The sequence below is a fragment of the Larus michahellis genome, chromosome 7 (genome assembly GCF_964199755.1).
Source record: "Larus michahellis chromosome 7, bLarMic1.1, whole genome shotgun sequence".
Taxonomy (NCBI): Eukaryota; Metazoa; Chordata; class Aves; order Charadriiformes; family Laridae; genus Larus; species Larus michahellis.
Window position 1 is genome coordinate 53,211,386 of NC_133902.1, and position 15,528 is coordinate 53,226,913.

Here is a 15,528-nt window from a genome sequence, read left to right on the forward strand (position 1 = left end):
GTCTCTGGAAGTGCCAGAAAAAGCTGAAAAATATGCATTTACATTGCAGTTTCTGGGAAATGAGGGGTTTAGATTGCAGATGTATTGATTGTATCTGTCATATGCTGCAGCTTCCCATTCTGCTGCTTTTTAGGTGCCACAGATCATTTTGTTTGTTACAGATATGAGACGGATTTTTGTGTGCAGTTCAAATTTAAGAGTTATTAAAAATTCTAGTTACTAATCGTAATTCAAGCATGCGTTGTTCTGAAGTTTTGTATAGTACTCTGAAAATATTTATAGTATGTTGTGGTTTTCTAGTGAAGAGCTCTCTTGGTTTTAACAAACTGAACCGTCTTCCCTTTAATTTTCTGAACCAACATTTGATTATATTAACACTCTTTTTTTTTAAGTCGTCTTTATTGCAATTTCTGTAGAGACAGTCAGCTGAGACTGTTAATTCACAATGTTCATTGTACCCTGTATGTATGTAATCAATGAACATTGGGGGGTTTTGTTTGCAAAAAAAAAGTCTTTTGTTTTAACTGACTAATAATTTTCAAAACAGACCATGCAATTTTTTTAAACAGTTAAAAAAGAAAAAATCCAAGTGAGTTTTTGCAGCTATATGTGCTTTGTTGTAGTTGCCTACCAAGGTAGGGAGCATGGGGAATGTCACAGTCAGTAGAATGTGAATGTGCCCAAGTTAAATACAGACTCTTCTTGCCGTCAGTGCATCTAGACAAGCCCAGTTTTGTTATTCTGGAGCATAAGTGGCTTTGTCTCAGAAACACTAACATTTATGGGTTGTTGATGATGTGGTAAGTAGCACATACTCGTGTAACAGAGTATGACAAAAAGAACTTGTGTTCTGCATGTGTTTTGATCATGGTAGCAGTTACCTACTATATGCTTTCTTTTCAAAAAAAAAAAAAAAACAAAAAAGGCAGGAGTTAAGGTTGGACCTAATAAATGCACACACTTCCTGTTTGGCACTGGTGCTTGGGGTTGTTTTGGCTTTTGGTTTTGGGGAGTTTGGGGGTTTTTAGGCCATTTTTGAAAGATAGCAGAGGATACCAGTTTAAGCAAGAATAAATTGTTGTAGAGGCACTATACAGGGGTGAATATGAAAATCTTTCTTTTTTCCCCCCAAGATAACTTTGACTATAAAATGTCTTCCACTGTATATGAACGTGGCTTTTACCTGGAAGCTGTTCCTCAGTTCCAAGTTGTTTTTAGCATTACAGGTTTCTGGAGAAATCGTCGCTTCTAAAATATTTGTGCACGTGCCTTACACAAATTTTCTTGAAGTGTGATTCAGTTTTGAATCCTAGTCAAGATGCTCTCATCCCTAGGGCACTTGAGGTACTAGTAGGATTTAGCATAACTAGAATTTCAAAACTAAAGTACCTAGAATGGCCTTGTTCATAATAACAGACAATTAATTGGTTTTTATATTGTCTAGCATGCTTTGTTCAAATGCTTTCAGCTTTCACCGATCAAATCAAGGTGTTAATGCATGTAACTCACTTAAAGTGTAAATAAATATTGCAAGCATGTGAGAGCAGCACTGCAAACAGTATGTATAGTGTGAATAAATCTGTTAATGTTCGCTTCTTTTTATATGCATGATAAGTGCAACTCTTTTGAAGTTTCCAAATTTAAAAAGGCATTGGAAAACGCTACACATACATTTTCATGTGGCCAACTGTGTATAAAATATGTTGATTATTTGCAAGTAAGACTTAAATGTATAATTTCAGGTTACCAGGTTTTGCCTAACCAGCAACAAAACTACCAGGGTTTAGTTGGAGTTCAGCAGTCTCAGAATCAAAATCTAGTCGGTGGCCAACACAACAATGTTGGGAATCAAATTCAAGGTGTGATTGTTCCATACCCTTCAGTGCCATCTTATCAGGTGGGTAATTTATTCATAACTTTCCAATCACTCTTCTGTGTGTTTGAATGACTTTTTAATTATTTTTTTTTTTAAGCGCATTGCTTTGTAAATGGTAGAAAGCTGCAAGCAGGTGTCAAAGGTGACTTTGGTAACAGAAATTAAAAAAAAAAAAAAACAAGAAAACAAAAAAACCCCCACAATTGAAGTGAGAAGAAAATCTGTCACAAGTGTACAAGTTCTAGTCCTGTTGAAAGCCAAGTGCTGTCTTTAATTGCGATTCAGAGGATGGGGAAGAAAAAGCTCATCAGATTTCCCTCCCCATCACCCCACTTTCTATTGTAGAGAAAATCTCTTTTGTTAATTGACGGAGTCATTTGAAACCAACACTTCAATTTTGGGGGATGAAGATAAAAAATTGTTTGTGTGTTTTTTTTAATAAAGCACTATTATTTCAACTATTGTTATCTCTAGTCTTCTGGATTTAGAAAACTTCAGCAGATCTTTCAGTTTCTGTTTATTTTAAAAATTCTAATATAAACTAGGTGATGGTCAAGAGAAAGAACAGAACATTGGCTGCAGATGAAAATCTTACTGTGTTTTCAATTTTAGGTTTCGGTGCCTCAAGGTTCGCAAGCAGTGCCCCAGCAGACGTATCAACAGCCTGTTATAATTCCCAGTCAGTCAAATCAAGGATTGCCCACAACAGGAATGCCAGTTTACTACAGTGTCATTCCATCAGGTCAACAGAATAATTTAAGGTGAGTTTAACTCCATTATTTGATTTCTCAGCAAATAGGCTTAATTGCCCTGGATAACTGACAGGATCTGCTATAGTGTTGTGTATATTAAAATATATTGCAACAGCAAACTTACAGGCACTTCATTATCTGTTTATTTTTGCTCTTCTGCAATTAACTAAAACAACCAGTACTACTTTAATCGGGACATACTTCTTAGACTGGAAAACATTGTTTCCATATCACTTTCAGCAATACTTTACTAGAGTTCCCTGTCTTAATTTTTCTTCATTCCTTTTCTTATACATGAAACACCAGTGTGTTCAGCAGCAACGCCTTTTTGCAGTAACATTTAAGATGACCATCCATATTCACTGGTTTTGTCAAAGATACTACTTTAATAAGGTGTAGAGAAAAGGGAATCTGAATGCCTGAAAAAGACTGACTTCCTTTTTGGAGCTTTGTTTGGAAGAAGCTTAGATTACTTTGTCCGTGTTGCTAATGAGGCCTGCTGGCACAAAGCTGGCTATGAAACAAGTATAGGAACTCTTTCCTGTGCTTGGCTTTTGTTTGATAAATAACTTTTTCTTTACCTACCTTGGTAACAGGAAATTGGTCTACATGTACAGACCTTCCTGTGTATGCATCTGCGTCCCCAACACAATTTGAGTATTTGTGAAAGGACAGATAGACAGATACCTAAAAGGATCCATTAGGATTAATGCTTCTTACAATTTTTCCTTTCTCTAGTTTTTTGAACTTACAAATGTGCATCATTTAAAAATACCTTGCTTGCAGCTTGCTTCATCCTTTTGTGAGCGCTGAGACTTAAATAGTATCTATGTCATCGCTGCATGGCTTCATCTACTTAAATCTGAATTCTTATTCTTTGTATCTGAAGGTTCTTTTTACCCTTTTCTTCGTAGCTATATTTGCGGTTCAATGAAGCCATAGGTAGACATAATCCCAGATATTTTTTTTGAAGTTTTGTTGCTTGATTTTTTTGCATCATTTAGAATGTCTTTTGAACAGGGGAACGTTTATTAGGAATTCAGAGCAAACTAGCAACTAATGACAGCATCTTGCTTTTATCCAAATGGTTATGTTGCAGCACTCTGACAAGGAAAGCAGAATAGTGTTCTGCAGGAACTGAGTAGTCTCAAACCTGCAGGTCACTACTGAAAACTATAATCAGCAGACAAATGAGAAGCTGTGTGAGAGCACACATCCACGCAGATATAAACCCATCTGGTTTAGTTTTCACTGAGTTTTGTCTGATTTGATGGGGAAGGGGATCTTTAAATTGAAATTATGTAATTGAACTGTGGGACAAAGGATGGAACAAACTTCTTGTGACAACATAGGTTAAAACGTTAAGTTGAACAGGATTACAGCTACTTTTTTCCAGAATTTGAATTAATAAAATATTTTTTTCTTGTACCTTCAGAATGTTTACTTTATCTGTTAGTACAGAAATGAGTACAGGGTTCTATAGGCAGCATTCTGATTATGGTCCACCAAGCTGATGTTCTGGCTCTGGCAGTACGATCAGTTAGTGGTATGATAGAATTTGCCTATGCCTGTTACTTACCTGTTTTTCCCCTGAATAATACCTGGCATAAATAAACTTGTAAAGTTATTCTTTTCCTACATATTACAAACAAATGAAAGGTTGTTTATGTTCTTGAGTCATATTCCTTTTCCCATGCCCAATTTGGTAAAGCCATGGAAAGGCAATCATCTCTTTAGGCTGTGTTACTTTACACGGAAGCGGAGGCGTACTCAATGAGCTGTCTGAGCTGCATGGGGCCAGCCTCCAGCATCAGAAATCCTCGTGGCAGGTTCTGTGGTGATCGTTTAACTAAGACCTACTTCTGGTTAATTGGGCAAGATGACAAACTGTTGTCTCATTCTTATTCTACATGTCTTTATACCGATATAGCCCTATCAACACAAAAACAGTATATCAGAATAGGTGAATTGGTACAGCTTTTTAATGTTTGCAGGGCATAAGTTTTTGCCAAGGAAGAGATGTGAAACTTCAGTCTTCTGAAGAATAAGTAGATTTGGGGGTAGATGGGGATATTATTGATTTTAAAAATTAAATTCTCAGTGATTTGCAGTATGTGTGGACAGCAAATGCAGCAGTCATGATTGAATAAATTAATGTAGTGTAAATGCCTGTTAGTCATATTCTTTTTCTTTTTTTATTATTGTTACAGTTCATCAGTAGGATACTTGCAGCCCCCTGGGTCAGAGCAGATACAGTTTCCTCGAACATCATCACCATGCAACTCTCAGCAGCTTCAAGGACAGCCGTGTGCAGGTTGGGAATAAAGGTTTTATTGAAAGACTTGCTATTATTATGCTGGGTGATTGGATATTTGCTATTAAGGGTTTTATTTATAATTAAATACTGTATTATATTTCCTTCTGTGTTCCATTTTTGAAGTTATAGTGGAGGCAAGCTAACTTGACATCTCAATTTGTTTATCTTTGAAAGCTCTAAAGTTACTTTCTTAGAATTCGGTAACGTGCATCATAATGCCTTGCTTGTCTGCTTGTGCGTTGAGACAGACATGGGAACTATACGTTGTTAGCAGAATGACTTTCATCTTTTCCTGAATAGCTCCATGGGTCTGAAAACTTTGAGATTTGGGTTTGCAATTGATAGAACAAGCAAGGTATGTTTTGGAAGCAGTATACTTGGCTCTTCTACTCAAGGAGCATTCTAGATTTCACTTAATGGAGTAGCAGTAGCGATTTTCTTAAGAGTTTCTGAGAAGACAATGAAAACTATGTGTTCTGCATTTGGATAGAGAGGAGAGGTAGCTTTTTGACCTGACAAAAAGCTAAATGAAATACTCCAAGGCTGTGTGGGGTGTTTTGTTTTTATGGTAGCCTTATTTTACTGCTTTTACTTTCATAGTTTATAGCAACCATTCAAGTCAGAAGCCATCACCTCCTACATTATTGCCACCTTCATCAAAGTCAAAGCCACAACAGGCTGCTTCCATTGTGCACTACAGCATAGTGTCTCCACCTTCATCATGTAAAAGTTCGCCCACTGGTCTTTCCATCATGCAGCCAATAAAAGGTATATTTTATTGGGATTTTCATGTAAGCCATTCTGTCTAGAAATCTGTTGTAAATTATCAGATTGATTTCGTGGCTAACTGCTAGAACAACTGCAGCCTGAGTGCCATCTCTGCAAATAGTTTTGTTTTCTTTTTTTTAATACTTCATCTGAATTGCTATTATTGTAACTTCTAAAATGACAACTTGGAACTTAAGTGAAACAATAGCTGACTTCATGGGGGCAGCCTTCAGCAGATAAGTGTCACTTAGCAGAAGCACTTAAATCGTGTTTGGAATGTTTTGATCTACAAAACATTTGGGTAATTTTTAGAAGATATATGAATAGCAGCCTCAGTGGTGTGTGAAAGCAGTGGTGACATAAAGCTTGTCATATCCATTAAATGTTTATAAATGTTAATATCCAAACACTTAAAAACTCTGAATTTCCAACCATAAAATTGATGGACTGCTCAGGAAATTAAGAGCACTAGGGTTAGCCTCCAAACAAGAGGTTGTAGAACATCATAGCAGTGCTGTCTTTGTTTTACCAATAGGGAATTTGATACATTAGACATTTGGTTGGCCAAAAAGGGGTAATCTCAAATACTGCTATCTCAGTATTTTGCAAGCAATAGGTTAAACAAACCTAAGTCAATGACCTAGATTCTACTATAGATGTAGTGTTTCTTACAGACATTTATCTTTTAAGGTATTTTTAGAACCTGTTTATTAGTAAACAGATAACATGCAGTTAAGCGGCAAGGTAGCTGGATTAGCAGTGTACTATAGTTCATGGGCAGGTTTGGTTTTGTTTCGACTCTGCTTCAAGCTTTTTTGGCTTTAATTCTGGAAGACTTGTTTCAGGATATCTGAAATTGTTCTTGTGCTCATTGGTTCTTCTACCTTCCTAATCTATCCTGGAAGTGCTGGTTTTATGCAGTTTTGAAGGCCTGGTTCAAACCAGTTAAACTGTGATTTAAAGACGCTTGGGGAAAGGGGAAGCCCTCTAACATAGGGAGAAAAAATTCTGAGAGACTAAAGAAAAGCATGCTTTTCAGTAAGTGATACTGAGAAGATGAATCAAGGCCACTGAGGTAAGGACGAGGACATACGCAGACAAATAGCAGAGTTGTGTTTCTTTTCATTTGAAAAAGTTATAGAGGACTAGACGGCAAATCTGGGAAGCTTTTTCAAGGATTTCTTCTGGGTTTCCCTTCTCATGGGTTTTGACAGGTGATAAAGTGTTTGCGAACTGACTTACACGTTCTATGACACTTTGTTTTTGGCAGGATGCTTGTTTACAAAAAATGTCATTTATTTTCATTTACTGAAATACTGTGGAAAAAGTTTTTCTGGATGTACAAAGTTTTCTTTTGCAGTTTAATTACCATTTTCAGGTTCTGACATTTTTTTAGAAATGGTGTTTAGATGGTTTCGAAAGACAAGCATGTTTTTGTTGGAAGTTCAGTTCTCACAGAACAGAGATAAGTCAAAAGAGCATGCTAGAGTGCTGCAGAATAAAATACAATAATATAAAACAGTAAGGTGTAAATAAGTATAATTTATAATATTTATGAATATATGCATAAAACATAGACATTAATCAAACTTTCTTGTGTAAAATGTGGTGTGTATATAGATGTTTGGTACATCTCAGGTTTACATATGGGGATAAGTTTATGGCTTTATCGCTTGGAAACTGTTGTGTTTTATTTTATTACGATTATGTAGTAGCTGTCCGTAAACAGAATTATATTTTATTTTGCTGTGCAACAAAATAGAAAGATTTGCAATGTGGCCCTTACAGGGACAGAGCAGGGACTCTTAAATTTATATCCTGTGCTAAAGCTGGCCAGATATCTGACGCTTCCATTTTAATCTGTAACACATGGGTAGAACTTTCTGCCATTAAAAAGAAAGTACAGATGTGAAAACTTTGCTAATATTACTTCATTTATTTTTATAAATATCAATATAGCAAATACTTCAGAATACAAATTACAAAAGATAATATAGTTTTAATATTATGAGTTCATTATCCTACATGGTTTGGTTTGCTTTTTGAAGGGGTCTTTTTGCGGAGCCTGAGGGCAGTGAAAACAATAGCTCATTTTAAAAAATACAAGACGAAAGCATTTTATAATCTGTATCTGACTGCTCCTAACTAATGCTATGACGTAGGTAGCAAATTAAGAAGATTGTAGACTCCCTCTTTAAAGGTGGGTGATTAAATTATGTTTAAACCATGTGTTTTAATCGTGGTTTCTGAGAAAAGGTGTAAACAGCAGGTAGAGCAGAGAAGGAAATTGCAAACAACCATTTACAAGTAAACAGGACGTTATATAAATTACCTGGGCCAGAGCCAGGTCAAACGGGGAGGACGGCTGCTCCCTCGGCAGCCTCTCATCACAGCTCCTCATGTGAAACCTCATGGAACGGTGTTGGCTGTTTGGCCATTCTCCCCTGACTCTGGTGTTTCTGTAGCTACCACAGCAGCGAAGTGGTGCCGGATGTGGGGATCAATTTGCAGCCTCTGCCCAGAAAAACATTCTTGTATAGAACTTGTAAATGGAGGTAATTCTGCCTCAGACTAAAGGTTGATTCCAGGTCTTCCTACTGTATGCTATCGTATCGTATCAAACATTCAGAGTCCATATTGATGTATATCATGTGAAACTAATTAGGTAGCTTCTATTTTTAAATAAAGCATGTTTGCTTAATACCACACGTTCTTCAGCACACTGCTCTGACAGTAACTACCATGAATGTTGAATACCTTCAACTACAATTAAATAGAAAGACTTCTTCCAAAAATATTCTCAATAATGAGTTTCAGTGGTTCCACTATCTGTCTTAGTTCTGGGAAGTCCTCTCAAATAGAGGAGTTACCTATTGCGGATGTATCTGGTAGTGGAAATGTAATTGTACAGAAGATACCGCTCTAGTTTTCTAGAATTCAGCTTATTTAGGAAAACATTCCTTATGTTATTTCGGCTTTTTTTAAACTCACATCTGTTCTGCTAAAATGAAAAATGAAATGTATGACGAACTGACTGTATCCTGTTGATTTCTTGTCTTGTAGCGGTAGCATCACCACCAGGTGGAGGAGTAGTAATGATGCAGCTAAACATACCTAACAACCCTCAGCCTCGGAACCATTCACCTCCACAGTGGAAACAGAATAAATATTACTGTGATCATCAAAGGGGGCAGAAGTCCACAGAACTTAGCACTTTAGACGGTGCTGCACAGGTATGAGGGTTTTGTTTTGTTTTCCAGGATGACTTAAAATTGGCATAAATTGCATCTTTGCATGTTTTTTCAAAAGCTCTTTTTGGGGAATAAAAATCTGCTACAATTATACTTAATATAGCTATTTTAACTCTACTTAGGTCCTTAAATGCTGTAGGTGTTGTTTAGCTTGTTCAACTAGGTACTTTTTAAAACACTAACTTCTTGTTTATTCCAGTTGCAGCATAGTCCTCAACTAGGTAGTCCTGTCACCTCACCGGCCCAATCACCAGCACCAGCTCAGCTATCAAACATGAAGAACATCCGTCCCACATTAACACCTCTTTCTATTGTGTCCCAGTTTTCTAGACCTTTTGTCCCTGGACAAGGTATATTTTTAGTTAACTAAAATTTGTGTATATTTTCTATTTGAATGTTTTAAAATACAAGTTATAGGAGGATTTTCTAATGAACTGTGGCTCGCTTTAGTAGTAATATTATAGAATATCATATCATAGAATGGTTTGAGTTGGAAGGGACCTTAAAGATCATCCAGTTGCAACACCCCTGCCATGGGCAGGGATGCCTCCCACGAGACCAGGTTGCTCAAAGCCCCATCCAGCCTGGGGCACCGTTGAACACCTCCAGGGATGGGGCAGTCACAGCTTCTCTGGGCAAACTGTTCCAGTGTCTCACCACCCTCACAGTAAAGAATTTCTTCCTAATATCTAATCTAAATCTCCCCTCTTTCAGTTTAAAACCACTACGCCTTGTCCTATTGCTCCACTCACTGATAAAGAGTTCCTCCCCATCTTTCCTGTAGGCCCCCTTTAGGTCCTGGAAGGCCACTAAAAGGTCTCCCTGGACCCTTCCCCAGGCTGAACAACCCCAACCCTCTCAGCCTATCTTCACAGCAGAGGTGCTCCAGCCCTCTGATAATCTTCATGGCCTCCTCTGGACCTGATCCAACAGGTCCATGTCCTTATGTTGGGGGCCCCAGAGCTGGATGCAGCACTGCAGGTTGGGCCTCACCAGAGGGACAGAATCACCTCCCTCGACCTGCTGGCCACACTGCTTTTGATGCAGCCCAGGACACAGTTGGCAATGCTATTGAAGCGGCATCAAAATTTTACCCACTCAAGCATCATGTAAAATTTCACCTTATCTCTCTGCACTGATATTGTCCCCTGTGTTCTCAAAAGCTTTTGATCATCTTGTTATGGTGAAAGCTACTATAACCCACTAGCATTCTCATATGTGAAATTCCCCATTTCAGCATTGAAAATATTAATAAAGTGTTTGATGTAATTTAACTTCAAGTTTTAACCATAAATCAAGAACTTGATACACACTGTCACAAGGGATATAATTTTAGAGCTACAAAAATGAAATAAATAATGTGGGGCTAGTGGATCTTAATACATTAGGTGGGCATATTGTCTCTTGGGGGAAAAGATATAGAAATGTGATGTTGAGGTGAATGTTCTGCCAGACTCACTTATTAGTTGATGATGCACTGAATCAAACCACTGCCTAAGCGAGAATTCTTCATTCCTTTGTAGAAAAACTAGCCAGATGGGACTAGAGCCCGTAGCCAGTACTGCTGCTACTTCAGTTAGTATTTCCGATAGTACTCACCCAAAGACAAAAAAAAATCCTTGTAGAAGAATTTCAGTCCTCTACTGCCATGTTAACAGAAAAACAGAAAATAGGCAGTTTTCACTGAGATGTGATAGCTGATAACACGTAAAAACCTAATAATAAAAACCTCTTTGTCAGTGAGCAAAGATGTCTTGTTATCGTTCCCAAACTCAAAATGAATGGGCCTATTTTACAGAACGAGTGACTTTAAAGGAATACTTATGGAAAATTCTGCACGCCTTCCTTACCGATAAAGAAAACTTTTTCTTGTCTGTCTTTGTCTTAGCTGCTGCATAATCTTTGTCATTGCTTTGTATTCCCATGTTGTAAAAATTCCAGGTTGTCTGTTGTAAAGTATACCTCTCAACTTCCTTAATCTTCTGTGATTACTAAAAACTTCTATTCCAGTGTCTCTGGGGATCCTTGGAGCAAACAGGAATGTGAGGATGTACCTGGCTCTAATCAGGGATATAACCATGAAAATTACTAAACTACTACACTGACAGGAGCTTTAGTCTTATTAAGCTCATTTTGAAAGGAGAGGAGTTAGATAAGACTGCAATGAAGAAAAATTTTAGTGTGTCTTTCAGTGTAATCCTTAAATGCAAGAAAGCTTGTACCTTTTCACTTGTGACCAGTATGTGACTGACTTACATTTATTTAATTGTGCCAAATCTTACTTTGTTAGCCTAGCCAAGTACACTACTTTGTGCATTGTTATTCTGCTTTCTCTTCTGTGTAAGATATACATAGTAAGAGGAACTTGGAGGAAGATTTCATATAACAGAAAAACCCTTCTAATTACCTTTCTCTTTAAGGAGATGCCAGATACCCATTGCTTGGCCAACCCCTGCAATACAATCCACCATCTTTATTACGTGGACAAGTAACAAGCCAACAGGTATAAAAGAGAACAATCTCCTGGCAACACTGAAAAAAAAATAATTCAGGGCTACCATTATAACCACCGTGAATAGGGAAATATGTTATTGCATTAGAAAAGTAATTGAGTGGAAGGTGCTTGCTTTCCAGTAATGGTTTTATTCTGTGTTGATACTTCTCATTGTTCTTGTCTTCTTGTGGGGTTTTTTTTAATTAAAAAAAAAAAAAAAGAGAAACATTTTCCTGAAATTTAGCTTTGGGCACAGTGTAGATTATGGCTTATTTTTTTAATCAATTTGCCAGTGGTTCCAAAAATCAAAGAGAATTTTTGCTAAAGGGATTTTCCTTAATTTGAATAACAATTTTAAAAAAATAGAAAATATATGTAGGTATTTCTAAACAAAGAGTGGGTTTGTTTCTTATAAGAAAAAACAAACCCAAAATATTAGTCTTAGCAAAGCTAAAAAGTTTTGCCATCTCTTTAATTTTTGGGACAGACACACAGACCCCCTACCTCTAGCTTGCTCAGTTCTCTCTGAAATCAGTCAGAAGATACGATGGACCAGGGGGCAGGGAATGGGGGGTGTTCTTCCAAGAAGATTTAAGATGATTATTTTTTTTTTTTCCATCACTTTCTCCCTTTCTTCTGGAGCCAAGGATTGAATGTGCCTGACTGCAGGATTGCTAAACTCCCAAGACTAAAATTGGACATGAAAATCTTTTCTGTACCATGGTAGCGCAGATTACTTTCCAGACATTCCTCTGCACCGTTTTTCACTGACCTAACCTAGAAATTTTAAGATACTGGTGCGTTGTCACTAAAGTACATCATTTATGTCAATCTTTCCAGTGTCAACCTGGAAATAGACATGGAAACAGGGGAAAGAAACCAGCAAAGAAGGCTGCTTCAGCAGATCTTGGTGCAGGAGAATCAGGTATGGAATTGCTGATTGACATAGTCCTCCAGAAAAATGAATTATGGTGATGGGCTGGGAATGTAACAAAAAAAGCACAGGTGAGAAAAGGGCCAGAGCAAAGAGAATTGGACAGAAATGGACATGGCAAACACTGTAAACATAAGGATGGGGACTTGATTTGGAGAGAGGGGAAGAGGGAGGGTAAATGAGAAAAGTGTAGTTTTGAAGGCTGGAGAAAAGACCAGAGAAGATCAGGATTGGACAGTACTAAATGGAAAGGCATGTTTGTCAGTTTACTGGACATAACTTCTATTACATTGTTACATTAAATATTGTTATATTAAATATACATACCCACAGTTCCTTTTATTTGCACAAAATGTGAAATCAACCATAAACCACAAATTAGTTTGTGCTTCTCTTTGTCTCCCCCCCCCCCCCCCCTTCTAATATGAATAAGCACATGGATTTGGGGGACGTATTAGGAGATCTACAGGATTAGCTCCTTGGGAGTTGATAAAGATGTCACCCAGATAAAACCTGACATCCTCTATCATCATAGCTTTACTGGAAAGAATTTCTTTTGCAAGTGACACCTACTATCAACTCTGCAGAAAGTTACAAATAAATCAGCTTTTCTAAGAATTTACTGGAAAGGATTTTTTGGGAGAAGGCAGACTAGTTTTTTAGCACAGTGATGTGTGAAGAATTAACAGGCAAAACAAACCCAGTGAGATGCTATAGTGAGTTCTCAAACCTGCTGCAAAATTAGATGTTATTTTATTATTTTTCCCTCTCTTGAGATTTTGTATTCTCAGCTTTTATTTGTAAGCTTGTGGCAGTAAGCAGTGCTAAATGTGAAAGCAAAAGGCTGTCTAGAATACCAGAAATGTAATGTCTGTGTACTTGTATCAGCCAACTGGAGATACAAGTATGAAATAACTCATTTTCCATTGTGTGTGTTGTATCATTAAGTACAACGGCAAATTTAGATTCAATGTTTTTCTTATTTCAGTTGTGGGAAAAGTTCTAGAAATTACTGAACTGCCAGAAGGCATAACTCGTATGGAAGCAGAAAAACTATTTGGAGAACTTTTAAAAGTTGGTGCCAAGATTCGGTGGCTACGGGATTCGCAATGTCTACAAACACAGCAGCAGCACCATCGTCGTTACTGTGGCAGCGGAGACGGTAGCGTGAACACTGAGACATCCAAACCTAGTGACTTGGCTTCCACTTACACGGTTCTAGCGACGTTCCCTACAATGTCAGCTGCTCAGAATGCATTGAAGAAACAAAGTAGTACCTCAGTGAACAAGTTCAGGCTGAGAACAAGCAAGAAGCACTATGACTTTCATGTTCTGGAAAGGGCTAGTTCTCAGTAGCAGTTACATCAGTGGACACTCAGCCTTTACTACTTCCATGTCCTCCTCTCCTTGATTGGCTTGATGTTATGGGGTTTCTGTTCTCTTCGTAGAGACTCCTGGGATGTTTTGTCATATGACATTAGCCATTGAAGAATAAATAACCCAGTGATCCAGCAAGATGAAGAAAAAAAAAATACAGAGTTAATCCCGGACAATAGCAAGGAATCATCTTTGAGACAGGCAGCTTTCTACAAGGAATGCTGTTGAAATGCCCCCTACTTTTATAGTAGTTTTGTTTTATATTTTTGAATTCTTGTATCAGATCCAAAGTTCTATTGTACAGCAAATGTTCATAAAAATCCATACTCAGATTTGTATTTTATAATCCCTTTTCACAGCCAGCACACAGCTGTCCATTCCAAGGCAGAAACCTGAGGATTGGTGGAGGGGAAAAGAGAACCATTTTCAAGGAATTACACTCATTTTCTAGCAAACTACCCCAGATCTTCCAGGTTAACCTATTCTTTGTCCCCTGTGGCTTTTTGTTTTGTTTTTTTAAGGAAAAAAAAAACCCAATATATAATTTTAGTAACTAACTCCTTAGATGGTCATTTTCTTTTGAGATATTCATTCCAGCAACGTCAAAAGAAATTACAAGTAGGTTGTACCCTTGAAGGATTCACTTCTGATCCAGCAAGATTAATAATTATTTAAAGGGGAATATGAATAGCTTACAAAGAACGTTCACAGAATCACATTTTAATATTTCTTCTTTTTAGCAAAAATGTGAAGAAACTAAAATGTATCTTCACAAGTGATAAAATGTTTGCACTTTAATTGTGTTCCCACCAGTATGGATCTCTTTATCTGCCTTTTCACGCTAAGATAATTGTGTTCGATAAGTGCTGGAAACCTTTTTAATGGTTTAAGTTTTCATCATTTGCAGATGCTCACTGGACATTAAAGATTCATTGCACATAAATGAAACAAACTTTTTTCAATTTGTGTAATTTGCAAGGCTGTACAATGTGTGCTGATGCAAGCCTTTTTCAGTTCAAGAAAATAAATGTTTACAAACACGAACTTTTTCAGTGCACTTGTTTAAACTTCTACGAGTCTTCTGAAACCTGGATGAACACATATTAATGGTTTGGATCCCTTCAAATGTGAGAAAAGAAAATAACACAAATACTAGAACTTCTCAAAGAACCACTATTGCTGTTCCTCTTCTTGAAGCATTTATTTACATTATCCTGCCTTTCATTTTAAATGTTTCCCCATATAAGTAAAAAGAGGGAGACATTGATCAGACAGCATAAGGGACTGCTCCTGCTTGTTTATTTTTAGCACAGGCACTGATTTGCTGTGTAGACAAGCAACTATTTGTTCTCTTCTGAAGGCTATCGCTTTGTTAAAGATGTGTTTGTAACTTCTGTTAAGTGGAAACTCAAGGTAAACATTGTTTTGAAACACATTTTACAGAGGAAAAGTAAAGAATTTAGGTGCCTAAACTAGCATTAATTTTCATGTTGTGTACAAAAAATCCTGTCCCTGAACAACCAAACACAAACATGTGAAGTGGCAAGAACAGTCCTATGCGTGTTCAGTTCTTAATCTTTCACCTGATTAATCGAAGTACTTGGAAGAAAAGTGACCTTTCTGGGAATAATGTAGACTAATGACTTGGGACTAATATGGGACTTGATTCTGCAAAATGCTGTAGCAATAGGTATTTACGTGAGTAAAGGTAAACTTACACTCAGATGCTCCCCTAAAACAGAGGGGAAGATGTTCAGCT

General features: G+C 37.2%; 1 protein-coding gene across 19 annotated transcripts in view; it reads left to right on the forward strand.

Moving 5' to 3' along the window:
• Positions 1–14,813, forward strand: part of R3HDM1 (R3H domain containing 1) — a 54,106-nt gene extending 39,293 nt beyond the window's left edge. For 9 of the 19 annotated variants that reach the window (XM_074595700.1, XM_074595705.1, XM_074595708.1 and 6 more), the window contains 9 exons: positions 1,743–1,897; positions 2,489–2,637; positions 4,839–4,942; positions 5,546–5,713; positions 8,777–8,946; positions 9,164–9,314; positions 11,385–11,467; positions 12,299–12,383; positions 13,381–14,813. In XM_074595700.1, the coding sequence (XP_074451801.1) occupies positions 1,743–1,897; positions 2,489–2,637; positions 4,839–4,942; positions 5,546–5,713; positions 8,777–8,946; positions 9,164–9,314; positions 11,385–11,467; positions 12,299–12,383; positions 13,381–13,748 (1,433 nt within the window). In that variant the 3' untranslated portion in view covers positions 13,749–14,813. Of the gene's footprint in view, positions 1–1,742; positions 1,898–2,488; positions 2,638–4,838; positions 4,943–5,545; positions 5,714–8,776; positions 8,947–9,163; positions 9,315–11,384; positions 11,468–12,105; positions 12,384–13,380 lie in introns of those variants that run through there. The other 10 variants (XM_074595707.1, XM_074595709.1, XM_074595713.1 and 7 more) reach the window with 7 other exon arrangements.
• Positions 14,814–15,528: the final 715 nt, after the last annotated feature.